Raw genomic sequence first — 27630 nt, 5'->3', positions numbered from 1 at the left:
ACACAACCAGCAGCTAGGAAGGAAACGCTGGCATCAGACACTTGGCCTGTGGATCCCAACTCTGCCATTTCCTGGTTGGGTGACCTTTGGCAAGTCACTAATCTTTTTTGAGTTGTGTTCCAGGTTATAAAATAGGAAACATTTCCTTCCCCATAAGATCACCAAGTGCTCAAGAGCCATTCACTGTTAAGGACACCCACACATACTAAGAGTCACATGCGATTCCAGGAAGACAACCCTGTGGATTTTGGGGGCTTTCTGGTTTGCCCTTCCCAGGTCTGAGGGTCAGAACTATCCTGAGGCTTTTGCAAGTTGCCCCAGAGTTCATTTAACCAGTGTCACTTCAGCAAAGACTCTGATTCTTAAAAACACATTTAATGAAAATTAAGCTTCATAAGTGAAATGCCTACCCGTTATGGAAAGAGGGGGAGCTGGTCCCAGGGCCACGGTGCCTGGCAGTCATTCCAATGGCTTTTGAGGGTTTCAGCCACTCCAGAAGTTCAGTCATAGCCTCCTGCCAACATCTGGCCACGTGGGGTGGGGTGGGATAGACAGTCAGCCTCATGGCCACCTGCCAGGGAGTAAGCCCATTCGGGACCCCAGGTGTCATGCTGCTTGTCACCTAAGCACAGCAGGATGGAGCCTGGGACCCAGCAGGGCGTGTTTGGAAGGCAGGAAGAGGCACAGCGCCAACACTGAGGAGAGGAGCAAGACCCGCCACCCCAGCTTGTCAGGGAGAAGAGCAACGGCTCACACTCTGGCTTAACATCTGAGACTGGGTCTGGCCAGGCGAGCGGCCATTGTGGGTGCAAGTTGAGGCACTTTGACACTCAGCAAGGAGCACCTCTGGAGGTGGCCGTGGTTCCCAGGGCTCCGATGGGCACAACACACCACAGCTCTGGCACGTTTCATGCTGAGCCGGAGAGTGAAGGAGCTGGGTGAGGGCCCTGCCAAGAGAGCAAGGTGGAACCTGCCAGGGCACAGGCAGGGGAAGGAAAGGAGGTCCAAGGCACCCCTGCTACTCCTCGTGGGACAGCTCGGGGCAGGCTGTTCCCGGGTTCACAGGGCTGCCTGTCAGTGACAGGCATGTCTGTCACAGGGAAAGGCTGGCGTCCAGGTCCCAGTTGCAGCAGCAGCTAGAAGAGGCGGCGCCACAGGGCACGGATGATGCACGCAGACATGACAGGGCAGCAACGTGAAACAGCAGAGGGCAGCCGGCTCCGCAGCTTCGCCTCTGCGGGAGCGGCTCCGCGCCGTCCGGGTCCTCCCATCGCTGCGCCGTGTTCCCGCCCAGCCTCACATCCAGATGGGCTGGATGGAGAAACGGCAGGTGAAGCCTGGCCCAGGGCGGGCGGCCCACACAAAACGCAGGCCTCAAGGGAAGGCTGGTGGGAAGGCCGCCTCCCTCACTTCTCACAGTGCGGACTGTCCCGGAGGCCCAGCTCGTCTGCGCCGTCGGGGTTTTCTACCACATCCAAGGGGCCAGAAGGGGAAATCGGCTTGACTTCATACGAGCAGGAGCATCGTGAGCAGCCAGGGCAAGGAGAGCCTGGGAAGTCAATGCCAAGAAGGGCGGAGAAGCCAAAGCCACCAAGGAACGCAGGTGGGCAGCAAGCTGTGGAGAGAGCAGGCCCAACAGAGGCCAGGGGAGCGTGGGGCCTGGACCCCAAAGCAAGTCTGTTGCTGAAACTGGACAGGAGCCCCAGGGAGAGCAGAGCTTCTGAAGAAGTCAGGACCACACACCAACTGCTCCCAGGAACCCCTTCCTGTGTCACTCCCCACCACGCAACAGGGCCTAGGAAGACAGGCAGATGAAACACCGGTTAGTGGCTTAACATCAAAATGGCCCCTGACCTGCAGAAGATATGCCAGCCCTGAGCTGCTCAGACAGACCCCCAACCTGCAGGGTCAGTCCCAGCCCACACCACCGCATCTTTCAGGGAGGCCCAAAGTCCCTCCACCAATGCACACCACACCCCATTTCACCATGTCCCTTAGGTGCCTAAGTACCTCGAACAGACAAAATCTGCCCCAGGCACTCAGCTTGTCTCCAGGCACCCACTAGATAAGCCCCAAAGCTGGAAAAGTAGAAATTACGACACGCCCTCATCATGCTCGAGCTCTTCTTTGGGACCACATTTCCCCTCATGAGACCACAGCAGTTTGGGGAGGGGAGTAACCCCTGTCCTCTCCCAATGGACAGGCCCCCAGGGGCTCCCGAGCCTGAGCAGCTGCACCTCCCGTGATGGCTGGGAGGTGCTGGTTTGCTACTGGTGCTCCCCATCAGCCAACTTCACCCCACCTTCCAGCTACTTGGTTTCCCCCCATTTTACTGGGTTGGCCTCCCCGGCGAGGCCCAAGCCTTAACTGGGTGACCCTTCTCTAGACTCGGCTCTACTCCAACCTGGAATGGGAGACCAAGACCCCATACCTGTCTTTCGGCCTGCATCCCCAGCTCTGGGCGTTTCCAAGACGAGGCCAGTAGGATATAGAGCACCAGCAGCCCGAAGACCACCACCAGCATCCCAGTACTGTTGGCAAAGACAGCCTCACTGGGCAGGTTGGAGTACAAGCTGGTGCCATTTTTCCTGAAGATGACAAAACAGTGTGGGCCCTTAAGAAACTTTTCCACCTGTTTTTGCCCAGTGGGAGACTCAGTGCACTAACAGAGGATGACAAAAGCTTCCCAGGGGCCCCTGTGTCCTGGAATGTTAACATACCCTCTAAGGCTCTGCCAAAACAGTGTCTACAGGATGCTGTGTACCTAAGGAAGCTGAAGCTCCCAGGGGTGAAATGAACTCGTCCAGAGTTACATAACTACGAAATGGCACAGCCAAGATCCAAACCCAGGTCTGACCTCAAATCTTGTTTGCTTTTCACTGTGCCCTAACTATCTCAAAAAATGGAGAAGGGTAATGGTTAGGCATGCAGGCTCTAGTTCTAACTCAAAGCTCTGCCCTTTACTGGAATTTACTTAACCTCTCTGTCCTCTGTCCCCTAATTTATCAGTGGCAGTCACGTTATCAATGTGTAGGGTGTTTAGAGGATTAAATTTAAGGTGCTTAGAATAGTTTCTGCCACATACTAGGTTCTAAATCAATTTGATGCTGGATAAGTATTTGCTGACCAATTTACTAATCTCAACCTAAAGACTGACTCCATCACCTTCCAGATCAGGAAGGAGCCCGATCCCAAGGCTCCCCTCCCTTTGATGGGTCCTATGATTATAAAGTGCATTTTTTGAGGACTCTGTTCTTTCCCCTACACCTTAAGAGCTGGGGGCCCCACTCCACTCACAAGCTGAAGAAAAGCTTCTCATTAATGCCGGAAACAACAGACGCAATGGCCAGAGAGAGAATGGAGGCTCCAAAGAAGACGTGGAAGGGTTTGAGGAGGCTGCGCAGCTGCAAGGACGCCCAGGGCAGCAGGAAGACCACAAAGCCCAAGAGCCACTGTGGACACAGGAAGTACCTGATTGTACTGTGACCAAAGGTGCGCCAGGGCATCCACCCCACCAGCGTCCCCACCTGTCAGTGACCCTTCACCCCTTTCCCAGCTTGAACTTCCCACCAGGCATTGCGCCAGCACCACACCTCACTGCCTCACTGTGATCTGTTTCTCTTACACAAACAAGAATGTTACCTACATGGAATGCTTAGCTACCCAACTCTCCTGCAAACCCAGCCATCCTTGTTTGTCCCTGCTTCCTTCCTGTCTGGCTCACAAAACTCCTTACTTGTACAGAGCGGACATCAAAATAAGAACACTCCGTCTAGAACCGCTTCTAGTTGAGAGAGAGGTGGGAGTGGAGAAGGTGATGATTCGGAGTCAGTGTGGTGTGCGCTACGACAAACTTAGCTCAGAGTGCTCTGGGACCACAGAGGGGCAGCGTGAGGGGTAAGAGCGGGAACAAGGTGAACGCGGGAACCACCAATCTCCCATAGCCTTTCAAACTGCTGATTCTACAGGATGTGTCCTGCGAGGCTACTGCCAGGCAGTGAACAGAGGGACTGTTTGGTGCTGATGCAAGTGAAGCCCCAACCAGAGCCCACGGCTGCCAGCAGCAGTGGGAACCCAAAGGAGGACAGAGAGAACCCACCTGGCAGGCGAAGAGGAAGACGGCAGTGATGCCCAGCCAGCTGTGCAGAGAGTAGAGATGGGGGATCTTGCTATGGTTGTGGAAGTTAAAGACGGCAAACAGCCCCAGCACAGTCAGGATGAAGGCCATCAGGTGCATGGCTGCATGGCCGATTTTCCAGGGTAGCTTGGGCCCTACCCATGACTGGGGCAGGCGGTACACCAGCGACGCTGCAGGAGAGAGCAGTCCCAGGGTTTGTCCTCTCCCACTCGCTCACCCACACGTTAGGGGAATTACCCTGATGTGATCTCAACCTCCCAGCAAGGGAAGAAGGAAATGCTAGGACATCAGTATCCACTCCTCAGCATCTTCCATCCCCGCATCATTTCTGGGAAAGCCATTAACCACGAAGTGGGGTGAGAAGGGACCAGATAAAAAAGGGAGAAGCAGGTCTCATGGATGCCATTCTGTCATTACAACAATAAATGCAACTTTTACAAGTCAAAAAGCAATGTCACATTCATTGTTTCATCTAAGTGAATTCTCACAACTGAGGAAAGCTGTCAAGGCACAGGCTTTAAGGTTAAAACCTAGGTCCAAATGCTGGCTCTGCCTCTCAGCTATTTGGCTTCTTCTACCTAAATCTCAGTTTCCTCTTCTGTAAACTGGAGACAATAATAGAGCCCACCTGACAAGCTTCCTGTGAGAACAAAATGAGCTGATGTATGTGATGTACACAAGGTGGGCTGCTATTATCAATGTCATCATATTCCCCTTTTACAAGTGGAGAACATGAGACTCACCTGGGCCCTGTGGCCCAGCTCTGAACACGTCGAGCAAAGATGGGCCTGGCAGGAGTACACAGATCCCTCCTGTAAGGACCTGGTTATGCCATGAGAGGCTTCAACCTCCTGCTGTCTAGAGCAAGGGTTGGCACACTACAGCTCACAGGCCAAATCCTGCCTATTTTTGTAAATAAAGTGGCTTTTTTCCATATGCCCAACCATCATTTATTGAAATGAACATCCTTTCCCACCGCTCTGCAGTGCCACCTTGTCTGCCTGTCCACTTATTAATACCACACTGTCTTTATTACAGGAACTTTATAATAAACCTGAAGAGATGGGAGAATAAGCCCTCCAACTCTGCTCTTTTTCAAAACCTGCCTGACTAATCTTGGCCCTTTTCATTTCAAGATAATTTAAAATGATTGTCAATTTTCACAAAAATAAGCACTGAGACTCTGGGATTGAAAGCAACGTACAAAACAATTTCAGGAGAACTTCCATCTTGATGATGTTTAGTCTTCCAATCCACTTACACAGTGGTATACCCCTCCATTTATTAGAGCTTCTTTAATTTCTCTGAATACAGTTTTGTATTTTTCTCTGTAGAAATCTTATACAGCTTTGTTAGATTTATTCCTAGGTTATTAATGTTTATGGGTGCTATTATCAATCAAATCGTATTTGATATTAAATAATACTTTAAATCGTATTAATTTTTTAAAATTTCACTTATTTTTTTCTGGTTTTATTGAGACATAATTAACATACAGCACTGAATAAATTTAAGGTGTACAGCATAATGAGTTGACTTACATACATCATGAATTGATGACCACAATAAGTTTAGTGAACACTTGTCATCTCACATAGATAAAACACTAAAGAAATAGAAAAAAAATTTCTTCTTTGTGATGAGAACTGTTAGAATTTACTCTAACAATTTTCATACATAACATTCAGCATTGTTAATTATATTTATCCTATTGTACATTACATTCCTAGTACTGATTTATCCTACAACTGGAAGTTTGTACCTTCTGACCTCCTTTATCCAGTTTCCCCCACACCTGACCTCTGGTAACCAGAAGTCTGATCTCTTTTACTATGAGTTTGTTTTTGAATTATAATTAACCTACAACACTATATTACTTTCTGTTACGTAACATAGTGATTCAATATTTCTGTACATTTCTGTCTATTTCTGGCACCATCCCAAGATAATATGTAATTACTGACTGGATTCCCCACACCATGCATTTCACACCTGTGACTCATTTATTCTGTAACTGGAAGTTTGTACCTCTTGCTCTCCCTCACCTACTTCTCTCTTCCCCCCACCACCATAAATAAAGCTGACTGGAACACAGCCACTCGTGTGTTTCTGTGTTGCCTCTGGCTACTCTCACAATACAATAGCAGAGCTGAGTAGCTGGACAGGACTCGCAAAGACTAAAATATGTACTAGCTGGCCTTTAACAGAAAAAGTTTGCCAGCCCCCATCCAAGAGCATCTGTGAAGCTGCCCTTTTCAGATGCTCCTGTCCTCACTACTTCTTCCTCCAAATGACACCTAGGCCCAGAGACAACCCACCCCACCCCACTCCCATAGCCCAGAAGCCAACACTGACAAAGGCCAGGCCTGGAGAGGGAGAGCTCTGCCCTGTACAGGCCTGGGCCACACCACGTCTCCTCTGCTGACCTCGTACTCACCAGCACTGTAGAGCACCACCATGCCAGTAACCATGAGTACCGGGTGACAGTTGAACATGAGCACGGTGCCATCCCAGGCAAAGCCACTGTGCCAGTATCGCATCCAGTAGATGGTGAAGAGGATGCACATCAAGCCCAGGGAGCACAGTGCCAGGACGGCCAGGTAAAACCACCTCACAGCCATTCTGATCAGGCACTCCTAGAAGAAGCAGAAATCACATCCCTGCTGGCTCAGGCGTGCCCCACACGCCGGCTAAAGGAGGTAACGTTGACCCTGCTCTTGGCAAGAAGGGTGGCTCCCCTGCCATGGGCACTGCCCCATAAAGCTGGGTGGAGTTGATCTCTGGTTATAAACCATGAGTGAGGCCCCACCCCAGCACCTGGCTGCGTACAGGGCAGCCAGCTCAGGAGAGAGGCCTCCTCTGCTGTGGCCAGATGCCAAGGCTCTAGGTCCATAGCCTGGGATTAGTCTCCTCTCACAGGACCAGATGGTAGAGAATTACCACCCTTCCCTGCAAAAAGGACAGAAATCAAAATCCAGGCTAGATCACACAAATGCCCAAGCCCTCAGTTCTAACATAAGGAGGCAAAAATCACGATCTTCACACTGCTATTAAGCTAGCCAGGGGAAGGGCAACGGGGTCCCACTTCTACAGCAAAGTTCTTCCCCAGACTCGGGGGCTAATCCTCCCCCTGGGGGATAAGATAGGTCTTCTCTTGAGTCCCCATACTCCACACCTTGAAGTGGGCAAAAGCCCTCAGCTGTCTGAAACTTCTGCTTTCTCTTCTCTGGGGAAAGTCCAGAGGAGAAGAGAGGAAGCAAGAACTCATGGTCTAGAAAGCAAGTTTATTTTGAGGTTTCCACATAAACTCAGAGACCAAAGTTCTGAGGTAAACTCAGAAACCAACTCTGGTTTCAGGCATGGTGAATGCCTAGCCCCCTAAGAAGCTGCTCTGAAAAGCCAGGGTTGAAAAGCATGCAGGTTGGCAGCAACCACAGGACGCCCCTGCATTCAGCCTAGGCACAGCTCTCAAGGCAGGCACACTGCCCCACGGACTCACACCAAGAAGGCGACACACTGGCTTCCTGCAGCAACACCCCTCCATCTGAACCAGCTAACAGAGAGGAGTCCCCTAAGCTAGCCAAGAACTCCCAAGGAGATAAAACACTTGATTCCTCACCTTTACACCTAGTGGTAGACTGAGAGAGTGATGACCTGGACTCCAATTCTTATGTACTGAGCCTCCTGGAGCAAATCACATAACATTTGTAGGATTTAGACTTCTCATCTGAAAGAAAGGCATGGCAATAGAATTTACTGAAAGGCAGCTTTGAGCAGACATCACACCATCCCATCACACACGATCCCATTTACTCCTCTTGCCAACCCTGGGGGGAGTTATCCCCATTTTATAGAGGAGGAAACTAAGGCTCAGAAAGATTAAATACATTTGGACTCAGTTAGTGGGTGAGGAATTTCAAACTCTTGTCTATTTGGTTCCAAAGCTCATGTTTTTTCCTTGACCACATGCTGTCAGAAGGTCAAGGGAGAAAATGTACGTACGGACATTGTGAGAGTGAAGTATTATAATGTTCTTAGTAATGTACTGTAGGAGTAGTCATGTGATCTCATCCTAACTACTAACAAAACCCTGAAGCTCATGGCCTCTTCCCTGTGCCTGCCCAGGCCTCTCAGTGGTCCCAATTCCATGCTGTGACAGCTCTCTCCATCCCAGTGTCCCCCTAACCAGAAACAGAGGCTGAGCTCTCACACGGTGATCCAAGTTGGCAGTAATTTCTGAGAAAGCAAGATCTGAGGTCTAGGGGAAAAAATAAGCTTCCATGAGGTCAGAGGGAGAAAATCATGTCTCCTCCTTTTTAGCTCTGACCCAGCTACTGAGTTCAGAGATTTACTACCCCACCTCAGAGCTGCCCCTTTAGTTCCCATAAGAGCAGTGGAAATTTCAGGTCACAAGATTTTCAGTCACCCCCCCACCCCGCCCCAGTGAAGTGTCAGCACAAAGGAGCTCTCAATCAGTAGGCGCCATCCACTTGGACAATATCTACTTTCACTTTTTTTCCTTTGGTAAAAGGAAAAAATAAAAGTGAATATAATCCAAGAAACTGTACTGCACCCCCCTCTCCCCAAAGAGGTCCTAGATTACTGCTCTGGGACAGACTTAGAATAGACAGTGGGGACACTTTCCTGACAGACGGCTGGAATGTTCTACTGTGCGAAGTACACCTAAGAACCCTCCCTCTGTCCAAAATAAGAGAGCAAAAGGACAGAAAAAGGAAGAATGCAGTGACAATTGCAATCCAAACGCTAAGAATACCCTCTCATTTGTTCTAAGAGAGCAGAAAGTGCTATGATTTCAGAATGTGCTCACCATGATTTGTTCTCCTATTCTGCCCCCACTCTGTAGAGCCCCAGTCTAAGACTGAAGTCAGCAAACTTCTGTAAAGTGCCAGAATGTTAAATATTTTAGACTTCACAGGCCATACAGTTTGTCACAACTACATCATCAACTCTGCTAATGTACTGCAGGAGCAGTCATAAACAATACCTTCACAAACAAAGATGGCTGTGTTCCAAGAAACTATTTACGGACACTGAAATTTCAGTTTTTATATCATTTCCACATGTCACAAAATATCCTTTCCATTTTTCAATCACTTAAAAATGTAAAAACCATTTAGGTGGGCCAGATTTGGCCTGTGGGTCACATTTGTTGACCGCGATCTAAGGAGTCTACTCTCCAACCCAATATACTCAATTCCTTAGCAGAAAGGATTCTCCCAGGCTGCACTAAAACAGATCAGGCCCCGGGGTCGGACATGGGTATTTCCTGTTCAGCCCTAGCCTTTGGGAAAAGGCTCTATTCCAAACTCTCACAATTACTTAGAACTACAAACAGATAAAGGAACAGAAAGTTAGTCTGTTGCTCTCCCTTCCTAGATGAATGGTTAGGGCTTTAGAAATTCTGAGAACCAGACGTAGGACTCAAGTCCTAAACTCTTATTTTACAGATCAAAAACGTTAGGGCTCAAAGAGGGAACGTGATTTGGCCACGGTGAATGGCAGAGCTGGTTCAAGACTCCAGGTTCACTCCCCCTCAGCTCCAAGGGCTCCTCACTTTCAAACGTAGCTTCTGTAAAGTCAGGGACTCAGGTGTGAGGGGCCCTAAATTCCAGTCAGGGGGTAGATAAGCAAGGACACCAGAGTGACTACAGACCTGCCCTTAGGACTGTGCTCTGGTCTGACTCAAGTGTCCGGAGAACCGCTCCAGGAACCCAGGGATCGATCCCTGACTCCTTCCCCGGGACCAAGGGCCCTTCCTTGGGTGAAAATTAAGGCGAGGGGCTCCGCCTGCTTACTGCAGCTTCCGAAGACCTTTCGTTTTTTACAATCAACACCTGTGGAAGGGAGGGCAAGGAGAACGGTGTCCATTTCCTAAAAGAGAAAACTGAGCCCGAGCGAGGGGTCGCGACAGCGCAAAAAGGCAGTAGCAGAGCCAGCACTCGAACCCAGGTCCCTGAAATCCCAGCCCGGGCCCTTTCTCACCCCGGAACCACAGTGGGACCCAAGGGTGCCGGGGTCTCCAAAACCCGCCTCTTGCCACCCGGCGGCGGAAACGCGGCTCCCGAGGCTCCTGGGAGATGGAGTGAGAGACTCGGACGAACGCCTGCCACCACCAGACACTGCTGCCTCACAACCGACAGGCGGGACTACCCCGTCATCTTATAGACCCACGGTACTTCCGGTCGCGCGTACGGCCTCCTGGGAAATGAAGTCCACAGCCGTTGTGTCACCGGCTCCCCGTGCGCCAAGGTGCCGACCCCAACTCCAGTTCCTCCGCGGGCACTTCTTTCCCAAGCCTGAGGTTCCCGAGACAAGGAGCACCGTCACGGGTCTGCCCTGTCCCTCATCCCCCAGCCCCTCGATTCTATGGAAGCGGAAATATTCGGGCTAACACGAAGCCTTTCGCCAGGGGCTGGCTTTCGGCAAGGCCGCGCGAGGGGTGAGCGGGAGGCCTTGGTCGGCAGCTGGAAGCTCTGGAGCAGGGCGCGGCGTCGTTGGAAAGGCAGGGAGAAGGGTGGGCCCAGGAAAGCGGTGGCCCAAACATGGCGGCCTGGCCAGCCATAGAGCGGGGAAAGAAAGCGGAGGACAAGCGGATAGCGCGGCGCAGACTGAGCCCGCGTCCGCCATCTACTTCCGGAATTTAAAACCGGTTTCCGGAAGCTGGGATGGTGTCCCCATGACAACCGACGTTGGGCCTTTGAGGTGAGAGTGATGAGGAGTGGGGAAAGTATCCAGAAGTCGAAATTTTTGTTGTCTGTTGTTTTGGTTTTAGTTTTTTGCTAAGGCAACCCCATTTTAAAGTGGATTGGGAAGGGTGAGGAAACTGCTCTGGGGACAAAGGGAACGCGGCAGATAGCGGTGGACAGACTGAGATGACCGCTTCGTTACCTTGCGAATCACCGCTGCCCTGACCCGAGACGGTCATCCTTCCAGAGATGGCGGTGGGCGGTTCTATGTAATCTCACAACAGCCCCGTTTGGTGCCCTGTGAGGTAGTGGCTAAGGGAACGGGTTTTGGTATCACACTCAGTTGTGAATCCTGGCTCTGCTCACCACCGGACTTGGAGGAATGACTTGAACTCTGACCCTGTGTCCTTACCTGTAGAATGAGGATAATTCTTTCCCACCTTGCAGAGCAGTTGCGAGGATTAAAGGAAATTATCTTGGTGACAAGTTTATCATGGTGCCTGCCAGTAAGTAGGTAAGAGCTATCAATATTATCTGATGAATAAGGAGACCCGGCTCAGAGAAAACCACATTCGTACATCCACTAAGGTGGGACTTCTCCACCAGGTGAGGTGAACGAGGTTTCTTTAACCTCTCAGAGCCTCTGTGTAAAATGGGGTTTTAAGCATAATATCAGCTCTTTTTCAAGATGGGTGTAGAATTAAATAAGGAAATATGAAAAGAGTTCGTAAACTGTAAGATATTTTGCAGATGCTAATTTAATCATTCTGTAACACTTCAAAGCATATTGAAATTTGTTTATAGGTTTGATCCAGCTGGAGGGGATCACAGGACGCCCCCAAAGCAGCTTCTGGGTCTTGGAATAGATAAAAATAAAGGCCCATCTCCCCTTACCTGGTGCCATTGTGTTGCTACTGTAACCTTAAATTTTAAGTTTTGCAGGAGAGCACTATTTCCTCTCAGCTTTTTCTGCCTACACCACTTCCCACTTCTCCTGTGGCAACATTTTCCCTGCCTAGTTATGTATAAGTCTGTCAGGTTATGTAAAAGGTAACTTTGTGCAGAAGTTAAGAGCACAGACTCTGGACCTAGACTGCCTAGGTCTGAATCCTAGCTCTGCCAATTACTAGTGCTGTGACCTTGGACAAATTATTTTACCTTCCTGGACCTCAATTGTCCTATCTGTAAAATGGGAAAAGTAATAGTGTATCTTCTACCTCATGGGGTTTTGGGGAGATTTAAACAATGTTAGGCTGAGAATAGTCCCTGATATATTCTAAGTGATATACAAATGTTTACTGTTGCAATTAGTATTAGAATTAGTATTGTTACATGTTACTGTAGTATCCCATGATTCCTTTGGATTCAGAAGTAGAAAGAGTTCTGCATTTAGAGGGTTCCAGGTATGGAGTAAGGTTTGAGGGTAAGGGTCCCTGGAAAGAGGGACTGATTGGGTTTTTTTGTTGTTGGTTTTGTTCACTGATGTATCTCAAGTATATAGAACAGTGCCTGGCACATAGTAGGTCCTCAGTAAATATTTATTATATGAATGAATTTCTAACCTCTGTTTTTGTCTCAACAGGCCCTTGTCTTAAAGCAAGGGAGACAGCTCTGAGTCTCAGGAACTACAGCTTCTCCCTCAGTGCCTGGACGAGTACCAGGAGCTATTTTCTGGGGACCTGTGGAATGTTACCTTGGGGGCCCAAGAAAGCCGAAGGAAGATGCTCCAGACCAGTAACTATAGCTTGGTGCTCTCCCTGCAGTTCCTGCTGCTGTCATATGACCTCTTTGTCAATTCCTTCTCGGAGCTGCTCCGCATGGCTCCCGTCATACAGCTGGTACTTTTCATGTGAGTTCAGTGTCTGGGACTGGACAGCTCAACCCAAGCAGTTTGAAGACCCTGACAATCGTGATTTAGCCTTTTAAAGTTATTAAGAGAGAAACGTCAGGGAGAATAGAATTGCAGTGTCCTAGGTATTCCGTGGTCCATAGATGTGTCACAGGGCCTGTTTTTATAGAATTCGAATAAGAGTTTGGGACTCGGGGAGCTGTGCACATAGAAAATGAGGGTCAGACTGCTGACCCTGCCATTTTCTCCACCTGCAAGTAGAAATACTATCTTATCTTGCCGTGAAAGAGGATTACAAAATGGCAGGTAAAAAGGATAATCGTATTATTAATATATGTGAATCCCATAGGATGGAAGCTATTGGCATTTCCCTCCCACAATGATTTATAGTCTCCACGAGACAAGTTCTAAACAGAAAACAGGCTGCCTAGATCTGAATCCTAGCTCTGCCTCCATCTTCCTTCACTCACCAAGTGTTCATTGGCCAGCCAGCCAGTATTCTAGTTGCAGTGGTAAACCTGACAAGTTCCTGCCTTGATTAGGTTTCCATTCTAGTGGAGAGAGACAATGAATACATTACAAAAAGATAAAAAAGATAATTTCAAATAGAAATAAATATCATACAATGGCTATAAAGGATCTGGGCTGGGGAAGGGAGGGTTACTTTAGGGAGAGGGTTGAAACAAAAGTCTTTCTGAAGAGGGGACGTTTGACCTGAGACGGGAATGGCACTAAGGCACCAGCTCTGTACAGAGCAGGGAGAGTGCACTGCTTTCTTGCTAGAGGAAGATGTCCGGCGGGGCCAGGTTATGTGACAGGCAGGAAACTAGCTTCTTCTCACGGGTGCCTCGGAGCTTTCTTGAGTTGAGAGTGTCAGCAGGAAAGCTTTGTAGACACAACTCAACTGATGGGGCCTGCAGGTAGTTTTAGCTTCATGTCATTTGGAGCCCAAAGCCCACGCTCCCTCTGTGGCGGTTTTAGGGGACTGTATCACAGGTAAGGATAGACCTCAGGTGTCTGGCTCTTGGGTCCTCCCCAGGCCTCCATGTGGCTGTCCTTTGTTTTCTGTGTCTGCAGCATCCAGGATATTGCAGTCCTCTTCAACATCATCATCATTTTCCTCATGTTCTTCAACACCTTCGTCTTCCAGGCTGGCCTGGTCAACCTTCTCTTCCATAAGTTCAAAGGGACCATCACCCTGACAGCTGTGTACTTCGCACTCAGCATCTCCCTTCATGTCTGGGTCATGGTAAGAGTCAAGCTCTGAATTCCTGAATCCTTAAAGGGCTAGGACTATCTCTTCTCTGGGAACCCCGCATCATTCTTTCACATCTCACAGAATCTTGATAAGAAATGGGTGAAGTGAATGTGGTCCATCCTGGAACTAGGCACGTGAGAATTTCATAAGGCACTTTTGCCCAACCTTATATGTTGAAGAACAGCCTTATCCAAGTGTCCAGGGACACATCTGGAACGTTCAGTTCACTTTTACCCCAAACAGGGCTCCCAGGGCTAAAACAGGAAGTTGAATCTGTTTCATCATTGACTGTTTGGGCAGGTAAGTGTTGCTACAGGGTATTCTTAGGCATCTGTGTCCCGTGGGAACTAGCCAAGCAGGAGTGCTGCTCACCCTTTAGTGCTTCGTGCCCTCAGGTGCATCCCCATCACATACCCTGGAAGAACCAACCCCCAGAATGCCTCCCTTTGGTTCTAACATAGGCCTCAAAGCAGATCCACTTTTCATGGTTTCAGATTTCTTCCATCTCTTTGGGGATCTCGTGTGTTTCTCATGTACTCATTTTGAGGGAACACATTAAAACTTCAGGGGTCCCTAGTCATTGCTTTACTAAAGCCACCTTCTCAGACTAAATGTCCTATTAAGTTGCCCTTGTGAGTCCACGGGGAGAAGTAGAGCTCACAGGAAATGAGCAGAGCAGTGCCCAGTGTGCTTCCCGAAGAGGATTGTCTCTGCGCTGGTCCCTGGAGCCAAAATAGGTCCCGGCTTTGTGCTGTGAAGCTGTTAATCTGATTAAACCCTGAACACACCAAGCCTTTATCTGACAGGAGCTGAGCCTGAGGTTTTCAAGGCAAGACAGTGACCTGCTGAACCCCTGAGAGGATGTGTATCCTTTTTCCTAGGCAAAGGCTATAGAGTGAAAAGGAATAAACGGCTTAGTTCAGACTTCCTCCTCAGGGTTAAAAGGGAACGTGAGCCTCCTTTGAGAAGCAGTCCTTGCGCTTGTGGAAAGAAGTGGGGGTGAGATTAGCCTGATATTAAACCAAGCGGCATCTCTGCAGCTAACCAAGTTGGAGATGTGAGGGCCCCATCTGGCCATTAACCCTTCTGTGTCTCCTCATCTCCCTCAGAACTTACGCTGGAAAAACTCCAACCGCTTTGTCTGGACAGATGGACTTCAAACGTTATTTGTATTCCAGAGACTAGGTAAGGACCAGAGCAACCCCAGGCCTCAGTTTGGTCCCACCTATGGCTCTGGCAGCAAGGGTCTTGATCCTGGCTTCCCAGCCCGTCCCACCAGCGTGGGATGAGTGGCACAGCCACACCAAGAGCAGGAGAGGCCACTGCCCTCTGCCCTCTCTGGGAATTACGGGAAATCACAAGGCAGGGCCCCTTAGCCGCATCCGGTGATGTTCTCACCCTGAAACAAACACTCAGGAGCATCCCTGAGGCTTCTTTCCTGCTTATTGTCCACAGTGGCGGTGTTATACTGTTACTTCTACAAGCGGACAGCCGTGAGACTGGGCGATCCTCGCTTCTACCAGGACTCCCTGTGGCTGCGCAAGGAGTTCATGCAAGTCCGAAGGTGATCGCTTCTTGTCACACTGGTGGATGCCTTTCCTTCCTTCCAGAAGCCACATTTGTGGCTCTGCAGAGGGGGTGGTTGGCCCCATGCACTAGGAAGGAACTTGACATTCCTAGTACAGGCTCAGGCCAGTTGAGAAAGAAGATCCTCCCTCTAGCAAATTAAAGTGTTCCCCAGTACAGACTGCAGTGCGTGGTCCCTTCCTGGGCTCCTCCCGCAGCTCTGCCCCCTTTCCTTTCCTGCCTCCACCCGTCTTCCGCACAGAGGGCTCCGTGGCTTTACCCCTGGGAAGCTTTTCACTGAGCCTGGTACAGAAGGAGCTCCCAGCTCCTGTGGTCCTAACTATCACACCTCAGAGATTTAGATTTTATACCCAAGGTACTTTTTTTTTACATTTTATAAATAGGAAATAAATTCTTTTCCATAAATGATAGAGTCTCTGCCTCGCTAGATGTCTTCATGGTTAAGAGGCACGCCAAGCCCTAGCGTTGGCATCTACTTGATCCAGTGGGCAGATTGAACCACAGAGCACGTATTTATTTATTTAAATATTTATTGAGTCCCATTGTGAGTGCAAGATACTTCTGCAGAAATTCAAGATGTAATCTGATGCCCACCTCCATCCCTGGAGTTCCAGATGTCTGCGTTTTATTCAGTCTCTCCCCACCTCCCCCCATTGGAGCCCTAAATTGTCCTTAGAAGAGTAAAAATCTTCCCTAGCCTATTTTGGCAAAAGACATTTTTAAAATTCATGTGCCCATAGTGTCAGTTTTCTTTTGCCAGGATAATGTTGCATAACAAACCCACCACCAGACTTCAATGCAAGTAACAATAAACAGTTCCATGGCTCTTGAGTCTTGGGGTTCAGCTGATCTGGCTGGGTTTGGGTAATTTTTGCTGGGCTTGCTCATGTGTTTGTGGTCAGCTGTGGGTCAGCCAGGCAGCTGCAATGATCGTGAGATCCTTGACTCTTGGCTAACCTAGGCTGGCCTCAGCTGGAATGACCGGGCAGCCGGCTCTGCTTCACATGACTTACCCTCCAGCAGACTAGCCTGGGTCTGTTTACAGCAGTGGGTAGCCAAGGAGCAGGAGAACTCGCCCTGGGGTGCAATCCCATGTCTTGTCTTGTGTCTCTTAGACTCCCATTGGCCAAAGCGCTCGCGTGACTGAGCCCAGTGTCAGAGCTGGAAAGCACCACCAAGTTTCCTGGTAAAAGACATGGGCACAGGAGGGCCGCTAATTCAGCCAGGCTAGCCCACCAGAAAGCTGCTCTGTGAAACTCATTATTCTGAGACACTTTAGCCCCCGGGGTTGGCAAACATTTTCTGTGAAAGGCCAAATAGTCAATATTTTAGATTTTGAAGGTCATGTGGTCTCTGTCGCAGTTGCTCAACCCCAGCATTGTAGCAGGAGAGCAGCCAGAGATAATAGGTAAATGGATGAACTGTGTCACAGATTATTTTTTTCTTTTTTTCAACCATGTAAAAATGTAAATCTAATCTTAACTTGAGGGCAATACAAAACAGGCTGGATTTGCCCCCAGGCCGTGGTATGCTGACCTCTGGTTTAGAAGCCTAGAATGAAGTTCTGGGGAAAGAGAGACTGTAATCAACTGTGCTGACAATATTTTATCAGCTATTTTAAAAGAAAAGGTATAGTGTTCAAAGAAAATACCTAAGATCCCGTATCCTATAATCAGAAGAAGTGATCCAGAAAGTCTTAACAAGCTACTGTCTATACTTACCATACTTTCATCTCTAAAAAGGAGAATGACAACAGCCCAATTTTGAATCTTTTCATAAAAGCTTTTAAAGAAATATTATAGTCCCCTTTGCTCATCACAAACCCTGAAAGAGGCAGTTTTCTATGCCCCAAAGTGAATCAAGGCCAGATTGTTCTCTGTAGCCTTTGCAGCTAGTGAGTACAACCAAATGCCTGTTTCCTCACTCTCAGTATAAATGGCACTTTGTGGCCCTAGGGGTCTCTGGGAGGGTCTGTGTGTGTGTGTGTGTGTGTTTCCCTTAGTAATTAATTCATTCACATGATACAAAATTCAAGTTATGAAAAGGTTTATGCAGTTAGTCTTCCCACTGCTACATCTCAGCCACTGAGTTCCTTCCCCCTCCCCTCCTTGACAATCTACATGTACTTAATAGACTTCTTATGGATGATAGAACATTTCGGGAACTTTTTTTTTTAATCGCTGTTGCAGAAGCCACCCTGCTGGCTCCACAGCCCCAGGGCTGGCAGCATGCAGAGCACCAGGCCCACCCTGGCGCCAGCCCAGGAGGTGCCCCGGGAAAGGGGCACAGGCACCTGCAGGGCTCTACCTTGTGCCACGGTGGCCACCACTGCCGTCCCTGGGCGCGCAGCCAGTGCTGGCCCTCCTCTGGGCCCACCGGGGTCCTGAGTGTGGGGCAGGGGCTTGCCCACCATCCAAGTCTCCAGAAATATTTTTACAAAAGAAAAAATTGCCATATCCTACCCCAGTCATTTATTTCAAATCTGTGACAGTATGTATTTATATTTTATACACAGTTGTGATTATGAGGAATATGCCATAAAATAGTTTTCTTTTTTCTTTTTCATTTAGCAATTGGAATATGTTTTTAAGATGTAATGTAAATTGACTCCTCGGGGACAGTTTTCAGAGACCAGTGGAAGAAAATAAACACTTTAAAAGTGCTTAGAGACTTTTAGTAGGTTGGAATTGCTTCTGGTTGACCAGTGCTTCAGTCAGGAACCAGAAAAACTAGATAAAATATAAAAATTGTCTTTTTAAAAGGCCTGAGGAAATTGCTGAAGGAAAGAGGATTGAAGGGCCCCAAATTCTAAAGTAGAATCATAGAAAACATGAGCTGACAATTTGCAGATTTTCCCCTGGGAACATTTGTTGATTCTGGGTTTGAGCAAGAGGCTAAGAATCCAGGCATTTAACCAGGAAGAGGGCTGTAGGCGGGGACCAGAGAAGCCAGGTGAGCTCAGTGGTCCACAACACTGAAGGACCAAGTTGGGGACTGGAGGAGTCTTAAAAACATAATACATTTCTCCTCAAAATAGCTACCAAATTCAGAAGCTGTGTAGGGCAAGAGGCTATAGAAAGCTAAACCTCAAACCTCCGACAAGGAGACTAGGTTTTGGGGCAGGCTTATGGTGCTGATGATGAGAATTCAGGACCCACCTGGGGAGGGGACTGGTGAACACACCGGGTTTTCAGTTGAAAGCCTGGGAGGACTCCTTACTAGGAACAAGATGGAACAGGTAGACAGAGGCTTATCAAAATCACAGTGCAGCCTCAAACCATATAGTCCCTGAGTGGACTAGGGTGATCGGCCCCCATTCTGTTTAGCAGAGGAAAGAGTGGAAGAAAAAACATCTAGAGACACTGTAAATGTTTATACACAATTTCTGGATCTAAAAAATCACTAACAAGAGAGGACCACATTACTTAAAATCAGAGTAAAAGTAGAAAATAGAAACAGGTGAGCCAAATATTGGAGAAAGTGGACAAGGAGTTTAAACTATGATTGATGTACTCAAGAAATAGAGGGAAATATGGAGGAAATAGAGAAACCATTTAAATTACACCTAGGGACTTCTAATAATGGCTGAGTTAAGATGCTGTGGGAATGACCCCTCCACAAATAATGGCTGTAAAATACGAACATAATATGAAAAACAGCTACTTGAAGACACTGGAAAATGAAGGGAAGCAGAAAGTTTGATGGGTAGTTCACACTCAGAAGAGAATCATGCAGAGAAAGTTCCCTATTTTTGCTGCTTGTAACTTGGCAGCTGACAAAGTGGTGTATACAATATGCTGGTGGAAAATCACAGTACCAGAGTACTGAGCCAGGGCAGCTGAAGCCACTGGAGAGAGAGATGGGAGTCCAGAAAGGAAGAGCCAAAGAGGGGGGCACGCTCCAGTCCTGTCTGCCCACATCTCCGCCCAAGCTCTGGACCACAAATGTGCAAGTCAGACTCAGTGCAGCTCAGCTCAGCTAAGATTGGAGCTGCCACTCAGTAAGTGTGACTTGCAGTCTGTATCCACCCGAGCTAATCGCCTGGTAAAGGAACCATCACTCTCTGGAGACAAAAAGATGCCAGAGCCTCCACAATTTAACATTCAAAACTGACACCAATGCAGAGATGATCCAGTCTCACAGACTAGTCAGATAATCAAACAGTCAAACATACGTAATTGGGGTCCTAGAAGGTAAACAGAAGGAAAAGAGCAGAAAAAAAAATGTAAAGAGATAGCCAAAATTTCCCCAAATTTGATGAAAGAAATGCACTGATTTTAGATACTCCACAACCCACCCTGATAAACACAGAAAGGCCACACCCAGGAACATCATAGTCAATTATTGACAGCTAAAGCCGAAGAGCCAATCTTGAAAGTAGCAAGAGAAAAACAACACATAACACAGTTTTATTTGGTTTTGGTGGCTTAAAGTGATGAACACTTATTAGCTCATATTTTCTGAGGGCCAGGAATCCTGGAACAGCTTAGCTAGGTGGTTCAGGGTCTCCCATGAAGCTTCAGTGGAGACGGGCTGAAGTCGTCAGAAGGCCTGGCTGAGCCTTGTAGGACCCGCTTCCCTGATGGTTCACTCACACGGGTGGTGGCAAGAGGCCTCATCTCCTCGGTTCCTCACATACACAAGAACAACAATTAACAGCTGCCTTCTCAGTAAAAATCAGAGGCCAGAAGAGAGTGTAACATCTCTAAAATACTGAAAGAAAAAGAGGGTCAACTCAGAATTCTAAATTTACCAAAAATATACTTCAAGAAAGAAGTTGAGATAAAGACGTTCTCTGATAAAAGGAAACTAAGAGAATTGGTGGCCAACAACCCTGCCTTATAAGAAATGTTAAAGGATTTATTTGGCTTGAAGGGGAATGATAACAGATGGAAATTCAGGTCCTCAGAAGGGAATGGAACACATCAGAAATAGTGTCTGAGTAAATATAGACTATTTAAAATGCTTTTCCTATGAATTTCTTTATAATACATATATAGAATACAAATTTTTTTCACATACACAGAATATTGACCGCTATGTATCAAATGCTGGGCCATAAAACAATTCTCAGTACATTTAAAAGAATAAATACATTTAAAAGGGTAAAGAGTATGCTCTTTGACAATACAGAGTGGAATTAGACATCAGTAACAGTAAGAGAGCTCAGTGGTTCAGTCTAAGTCCAATTAGGAAACAGAAACCACACAGTAATTTAAACATGACAAGTTTAATATATAGAATCATTAAATTATTATAAGGAATTATAAAGATGTAAAGAGAACTCTAAAACGGTACCTGAAGGGCTAGACCTGCAAAAAAAAAAAAAAAAAACAGAGTTACCTGAGGGCTGAGGGAGAGTACCCAAGGTAGGGTCCCCCACTCCCAAGGCTGGGGTTCAGACCTCACTGCAGCCCACTGGGTGATGGACAAGTTCACTGGTCTGCCCAGGCCAGAGCCGGTTCACAGCTGCCAGACAAGAAGCAACCCTCCAGGACTCAGGCAAGCTGAGGCTGATGAGATGATTCAGGAGTGTAGGGACCTGACCCATAGGCACCAGGCCCACAGCAGTGTCCACATAGGGAGGATCCCAGGAAACAACCCTCCAGGGCACAGGTGAGCCAAGGCTGTCGGGCAGGTGCTCCAAAAGAGTTGGAGTGTCCTGTGTGCACAAGGCCTGGAGTGCAGGATGGCCACACAGGGCATGGCGGACCAGGGGAATCAAGCTTCTGGGGAGAAGAGCCAAGGTCGGTGGGCAGACGTGTGGAGGGAGTTGGGACACTGCTGTGGACACACACCGTCCAGGGCACAGGTAAACAAGGCTGAGGGGGCAAGTGCACAGAGTTAGGGAGCTGCCACAGGTGCAAGGCCTGGAGTACGCAGTGTCCTTGACAGGAGGGCCACAGCAAAGTGGTCACCAGGCCTGGAACAGGTGTGCGAGGTTGCCGAGGGAGTGTGTGCACTTGGCATGTGGCTAGAGCAGAGCACCACCATTTACCCTAGATGTCCCTGTGCATAGTGATAGACCACCGTGCAGGAGCAAGGAAAAGCAAACCCGAGCTCACTGGAGCCGGAAGCCAAGCCCTTTCCTTCCTCCAGTATCCCTCCAGCGCCCTCTGCTGACAAAGTTTGCCATTGTGCTCACTGCAGGGGAGAAATGCTCGTCCAGTCTGTTACCGCAGGACAGGTTTTGAAGGGTGAATGTGAAGCTAACGTCCATCTTTTTGGCTACTCAGCTCCCGTGCACCACTCTATACATAACTGAACTTACATATTATATTCCTACTAACAATATATATCTATCCTTCTTAAAAGTGACATTCTCACGCTCCCCTCAACATGAGAAGACATACAGTGCCAACAGTCACTGTATCCATAGCCAGCTACATTAATTGCTCCACAAATTTTGTCAGGGTCCCACTAAATGTTTTATTACCTAAATACTAAAATATAAAGTTGACCTCCAATAAATTGTAAATGAAGAGGCAAAAAAGAAAATGATCAGTATATACAAATAAACATGCCTACAAGGAGCAAAGAAACACACACAAAGCTACCACAGCATTTTTGTAACTGGTCACTTTTATAACTGGTCACAAGGTCATAGTTGATATTCATGACTCCCTTCTTCAATACTCATTCCATATTTCCCTTGCCCTCAGGTAGAGCTTCTGTTGCTGCTCTGAGGTCTTTACCTGATAGAGTGACCCAAAACCTTCATTCCTGAAGGATCTGAGTCCTGCTTTTGCGGGGTCATGGATATACTAATAGGTACCCCCAAGGAGTCCTCTGGGTTCCAAACATAGTCTTCCTTGCCTCCGTTATGTAGTAGCAACCCAACTTCCCCAGGAGACTCAGGACCAGCAACCCAACTTCCCCAGGAGACTCAGGACCAATCACTCTAGCCAATAGACTGGACCTGCTCCTCTCCTTTTTTCTTGGTCCATTGGTTTAGTGGCATAAGGAACCCAAAATGGCCAGGTAGCAGTCTCATCTGCCAGTTCAATGGTACCGTTGTTTTGTCTCCTTGTGGAACAAGACTCACTTAGGAACAAAGATGTCCAAATCAGCAGACTCAAATTTTTCAGGATAAGAGGCAAAAACTCTGCAGGTGGGTTATTAGGTATAATAGTGAGAGGAGTCATTCCCAGTCCCATCCCTTGATGCCTGGACCCATGTATGCTGGCCAGGGGGACGACCACGCCCTGTAATGGTCTCTGACTCAAAGATATACTTCATTCTGTAAATTAGAACCCCCATCCTTTCAGGGTGTTGTCTCCCTGCTGGTGCCAGAACTGAGCCTTTGGTAAGCCACTCAACTTTTCAATTAAACTGCCTTCTTCCAGGTGATGCAGTATGTGTGGTGAGACCAGTTAATTCCACAGGCATAATTATGCCGACTGCCGCACTTCTTTGCTGTGACGTGAGTATCTTAATCAGAAGCAATGTTGTACAGAATGCCATGAGGAGCACACCGTGTCTCTGTTGGGAGGACCCCAGGAAAGTTCAGTTTTATGAAGTGCACCAAGGCTGGTGGGTGGGCGTACCAAGATGAGGCACTACTGCAAGGGAAAAGTCTGGACCGTGTGGTGTTCACACCAGGAAAGCCTTGAGAAACAACCTTCTGACGGAGCAGCAAGCTAAGGCGGGTGGGCTGGGGTACCCAGGGGGTCAGGATGCTGCTGCAGGTGTGAGGTTGTGGCAAGGTGATCACCAGGCCTGGGCTGGGGCTGAGAGATCACTGAGCCCACCTCCTCTTGGCACGCTGCTGGGGTGGAGCACCTCTGGATGTCCCCACACAGATGCACACATGACAGACAGGCAGGGGCAAGAAAAATGAAAACCCAGCACATTGGAACCAGGAAGAAAAGCCCCCTTTTTCCTGCAGTGTCCATCCAGTGCCCTCTACTGACAGAATCTAACATCATGCTCACCGGAAGGGAGAAATGCTCACAGTTCTAGTCCATTACTGCAGAATAGATATCGAAGTGTGAATCTGGGGCTAAGGAGCAATATGTTGATAACTGCCACATCAGAAAACCACTAAATATTTAGAATTTAAATTATGCACTTATAAATAATCATAAATTAAAGAAGAAATCATAAGAGAAGTCAGAAACTGCATAATAATGAAAACACAACATTTAAAATGCATATGACGCAGCTTTTATTAAAAAAGAAGAGGGGGGAGGGACAAATGAGGAGTTTAGGATTAGCAGAGACTAACTACTGTATATAAAATAGATAGCAAGCTCCTTCTGTTTAGCACAGGGAACTATATTCAATATCTTGTAATAAGCTATAGTGATAAAGAATATGAAAAAGAATATATATAACTGAATCACTATGCTGTATGCCAGAAACTAATGTGACATTGTAAATCAAGTATACTTCAATTTTAAAAAATCCTTGAGAAATTGGTAATTAAATTGAGTATTGATCATAAAAAAAAGATCTGAAACCAATGGTCTAAGTTTTCAAGTAGAAAAAGAGCAAATTAAACTCAAAGTAAGTAGAAAGAAAGAAGGATTAAGACCAAAAGTCAACAGAACGTGATAAATAATAGAGAAAAATATATGAAACCAAAAGTTAATTCTCAAAAAGTTAATTGATATATCTTCAGCTAGACTGATCAAGAAAAAGAGAAGACACGAATTACCAATATTAAGCATGAAAGGGGGTGTTCCTGTAGGTCCTATATTTATTAAAAGGATCATAAGGGTATTTATAGACAGCTTTATGCCAGTAAATCTGACATGTTTTATGAAGTGAACAAATTCATCAAAAGAGACAAATCACTAAAACTAGCCCAAGAAAAAGAAAGAAATTGAATTCATAATTAAGTCTTCCCACAAAGAAAATTTCAGGTACTGGTGACTTCATTGGTGAATTCTATCAAACATTTAAAGAAGAAACATCAATCCTACAAAAATTCTTTCAGAAAATAGGAAAAGAAACATTCTCAACTCAAATATCCTTACCGAAACAAATATATCATGTGAAAAAAATAATAAAACCTGTAGATTCATACCCCTAATGATCATAGATACAAACATTCATAAAATTTTAGCAAATTGAATCCAGCAGTGTAAAAAGGATAATACATCCTAAGTAAAGTTTATCCCAGGAATGTAAGGTTGTTTAATACCTAAAAATCAATGAGTGAAATTCACCAAATCAGTAGAATAAAGAGGGAAAAGCACTTGCTCATTAAATAATTGTAGCTGTGGCAAAACTCAACACTCAATTATGATAAAAATTCTCTGCAAACTAAGAAGCGCACTTCTTGTACCTGGTAAGCTCCTCCGAAGTACCTACAGTTCATATCATGCTCAATGGTGGAAGGCTGAATATTTTGTAAAAGTCAAAAAAAGCACAGATACCCATCTACACCACTTCTATTCAACATTGTACTAGAAGGCCTAGGCAGAGCAATAAGAGAAGGGGAAAGAAATAAAAGGCATACATATCGGAAAGGAAGAAGTAAAACTGTCTTGATTTGAAAATGATAATTGCGAACATAAAAAAATCCTAAAGAATCTACAAAAAGTCATTAGTACTAACAAATGAATTTGATTTAGTAGCACACAGGACTCAAAGATGCAGCTAAATTAATGTGTAGAGAAGAATTTATAGCCTTAAAACACAAATATTAGAAAAGCAGTGCGGCTGAAGGTAAGATGTTAGTTTCTGTCTCAAAAAGAACACCAAGTCAAACTTGAAGAAAACAGGAGGAAGGAAATGATGAAAAGCAGAAGTCTGTAAAACAGAAAACAAGTATAAAGTGAAGAAAAAAAACAAAATCAAAAGTTGATGTTTTAGAAAGAATAATAAAATTGCTAAACACCTATCAAAACTAATTAAGAAAAAAAGAAATTAAAATTATCAGGAAGGAAAAAGGCGACATCACTATATTTCCTACAGGCATTAAAAAATATAAGGATGTTATGAAAACTTCACACCAATATACTTAAAAACTTATTTTTAAATGCGTAAATTTTTGAAAACCACAAATTTGTCCCAAACTACCCAAAAAGTAGAAAATATGAACAATTATACATGTATATATTTGGAAAAAAATATATGTATATATAAAAGAAATTTAGTTCTTTTTAAATTTCCCACAAAGAACATTCCAGCTTTATATGGCTTCATCAGTAAATTCTTCTGAAGAAGAAATAAACCTATTTTACACAATGTCTTCCAGGTAATAGAAAAAGAAGAAACAGTTTTGTGCTTCATTTCCTGAAGCCAACTTTACATTTGATACCCAATGTGACAAGGTTCTTATAAGAAAGGGAAATTACAGACCAATCTCTCATATAACATATGTAAAAACTTGAACAAAATATTAGCAAGTGAAATTCAGTGATCTATAAAAAGGGTAATATGCCTGTCAGGGATCCCTATGACCACCCTCAGGCTTGACGATTTGCTAGGAAGACTCACGGGGTTCAGCATACAGTTCTATTCATGGCTATGATTTATTACAATGAAAAGATTCAAAAAAGCGGGGGAGGGGGCCCAGATGGTAAGTATTTAAGCCACACAGTCTCTGTTGCCACTACTCAACTTAGCCTGAAGGCATGAAAGCCTGTAGCGTGAAAGCAGCAGTATACAAAATGTAAATCCCCGGGTGGAGCTCTGTTCACTTCAAAAACCTTTACTTTCAAAAATAAGCAGCTGGCCCACCTTCCTTTTAGAGTTGGACATTGGAGGCTCACAGCAGGACCCTGCCTATTTTCTCTCATCTAGCAGGCAGTGGAGGCAGATGTGCTGGCGCCATTTCCACCCGTCCCAGCCTTGCTGTGTGCCTTGCTCCCCTGACACTCAAGAAAGCCCTTCAGGCTTGCAGCTAATTTCTACCAATGGGAGGCACAAGCAGGGGTCAGGGTGCAGAGGAGAAGGGAGGGGAGGAGGTCAGATATTAGTTCACCAGTTTTTCAAACTTTGCACAGCTCCTCGTGGGAATTCTCCATACATGTTACTCTCTCTAGGTTCAAGGAATTGCTTCTGCTCCTTCTTCATGCCTAGAAATAACAATTATTGCCCCACCTCCATCCCAATTAGCTAGGAGTACAGCTCTGTCCTTAAAGGTCAGTCACTCTAAATGCAAATCAAGACCACAATGAGAAAGCAACTCACAACTGCCAGAAGGGCTATTATCAAAGAGACAACAAATAACAAGTGTTGGCTAGGATGTAGAGAAAAAGGACCCCTCATGCACTGTGGGTGGGAATGTAAATTGGTGCATCCGCTGTGGAAAACCGTATGGAGGTTTCTCAAAAAATTAAAAATAGAACTACCATATGATCCAGCAATTCCACTCCTGGGTATTTATCCAAAGAAAACAAAAACACTAATTCAAAAAGATATATACACCCCTGTGTGTTCACTGCAGCATTATTTACAACAGCCAAGATATGGAAGCAACCTAAGTGCCCATGAATAAAGATGTAATATACATATATATATATATATATATATATATATATATATATACACACATACATACATACATACACACACACACACACAATGGCATATTAGCCATAAAAAGAATGAAGTCTTGCCATTTGTGACAACATGGATCGACCTAGAGAGTATTATGTTAAGTGAAATAAATCAGAGAAAGACAAATACTGTATGATTTCACTGATACGCAAAATCTAAAAAAAAAACCAAACGAACAAATATAACAAAGAAACAGAGGCATAGATACAGAGAACAAACAGTTGGTTGCCAGAAGGGAAGGAGGTAAGGAAAGGAAAGAAATGAGGGAGATTCGAGGTACAAACTTGCAGTTGCAAAACAAATGCATCACAGGTATAAAATGTACAATGTGGGAAATAGAGTCAAGTATTGTGTAATATCTTTGTATGGTGATAGATCATAACTAGACCTACAGTGGTGATCCTTTGGAAATGTACAGAAATACCGAATCACTGTCGTGTAACAGGAACTAACATGGTGTTGTCAGTCAGTTATACTTCACAAACAAACAAACTCATAGAAAAAGAGATCAGATTTGTGGTTACCAGAGGTTAGGGGAAGGGGGAACTGGGGAAGGGGGAACTGGATAAAGGCAGTC

At 46.2% G+C, this 27630-nt stretch overlaps 2 protein-coding genes across 9 annotated transcripts; one reads left to right on the top strand and one right to left on the bottom strand.

The window, feature by feature from the left end:
• Positions 1-959: 959 nt before the first annotated feature.
• On the bottom strand, positions 960-10285 carry CYB561A3 (cytochrome b561 family member A3). 4 transcript variants are annotated; one of them, XM_010956392.3, is made up of 8 exons: positions 10142-10278; positions 9813-9993; positions 7758-7865; positions 6576-6774; positions 4100-4308; positions 3298-3452; positions 2432-2588; positions 960-1795 (listed from the first exon to the last, which is right to left on the bottom strand). In XM_010956392.3, exons 4-8 carry the CDS (start codon positions 6757-6759, stop codon positions 1772-1774), a joined length of 729 nt encoding a protein of 242 aa, XP_010954694.1. In that variant the 5' UTR covers positions 6760-6774; positions 7758-7865; positions 9813-9993; positions 10142-10278; the 3' UTR covers positions 960-1771. The 4 variants fall into 4 exon arrangements, with proteins under 4 accessions (XP_010954694.1, XP_045373657.1, XP_045373658.1 ...); XM_045517701.2 differs by having other exon boundaries at positions 7758-7822; XM_045517702.2 differs by lacking the exon at positions 9813-9993 and having other exon boundaries at positions 7758-7822; positions 10142-10285.
• TMEM138 (transmembrane protein 138) lies at positions 10272-23750 on the top strand. Of its 5 annotated transcripts, none has more exons than XM_045517704.2 (6): positions 10272-10408; positions 12428-12694; positions 13772-13943; positions 15062-15137; positions 15408-15516; positions 16655-18202. In XM_045517704.2, the coding sequence occupies exons 2-6, from the start codon at positions 12567-12569 to the stop codon at positions 16680-16682; spliced, it is 513 nt and encodes a 170-aa protein (XP_045373660.1). In that variant the 5' UTR covers positions 10272-10408; positions 12428-12566; the 3' UTR covers positions 16683-18202. The 5 variants fall into 5 exon arrangements, with proteins under 5 accessions (XP_045373660.1, XP_045373659.1, XP_010954693.1 ...); XM_045517703.2 differs by lacking the exon at positions 10272-10408 and adding an exon at positions 10465-10598; XM_010956391.3 differs by lacking the exons at positions 10272-10408; positions 16655-18202 and adding exons at positions 10723-10861; positions 22886-23750.
• Positions 23751-27630: the final 3880 nt, after the last annotated feature.

Source organism: Camelus bactrianus, chromosome 10 (assembly GCF_048773025.1).
Source record: "Camelus bactrianus isolate YW-2024 breed Bactrian camel chromosome 10, ASM4877302v1, whole genome shotgun sequence".
NCBI classification, from domain to species: Eukaryota; Metazoa; Chordata; class Mammalia; order Artiodactyla; family Camelidae; genus Camelus; species Camelus bactrianus.
Note: the sequence above shows the minus strand (reverse complement) of the source record. Positions and strands in the feature narration are given on the sequence as shown.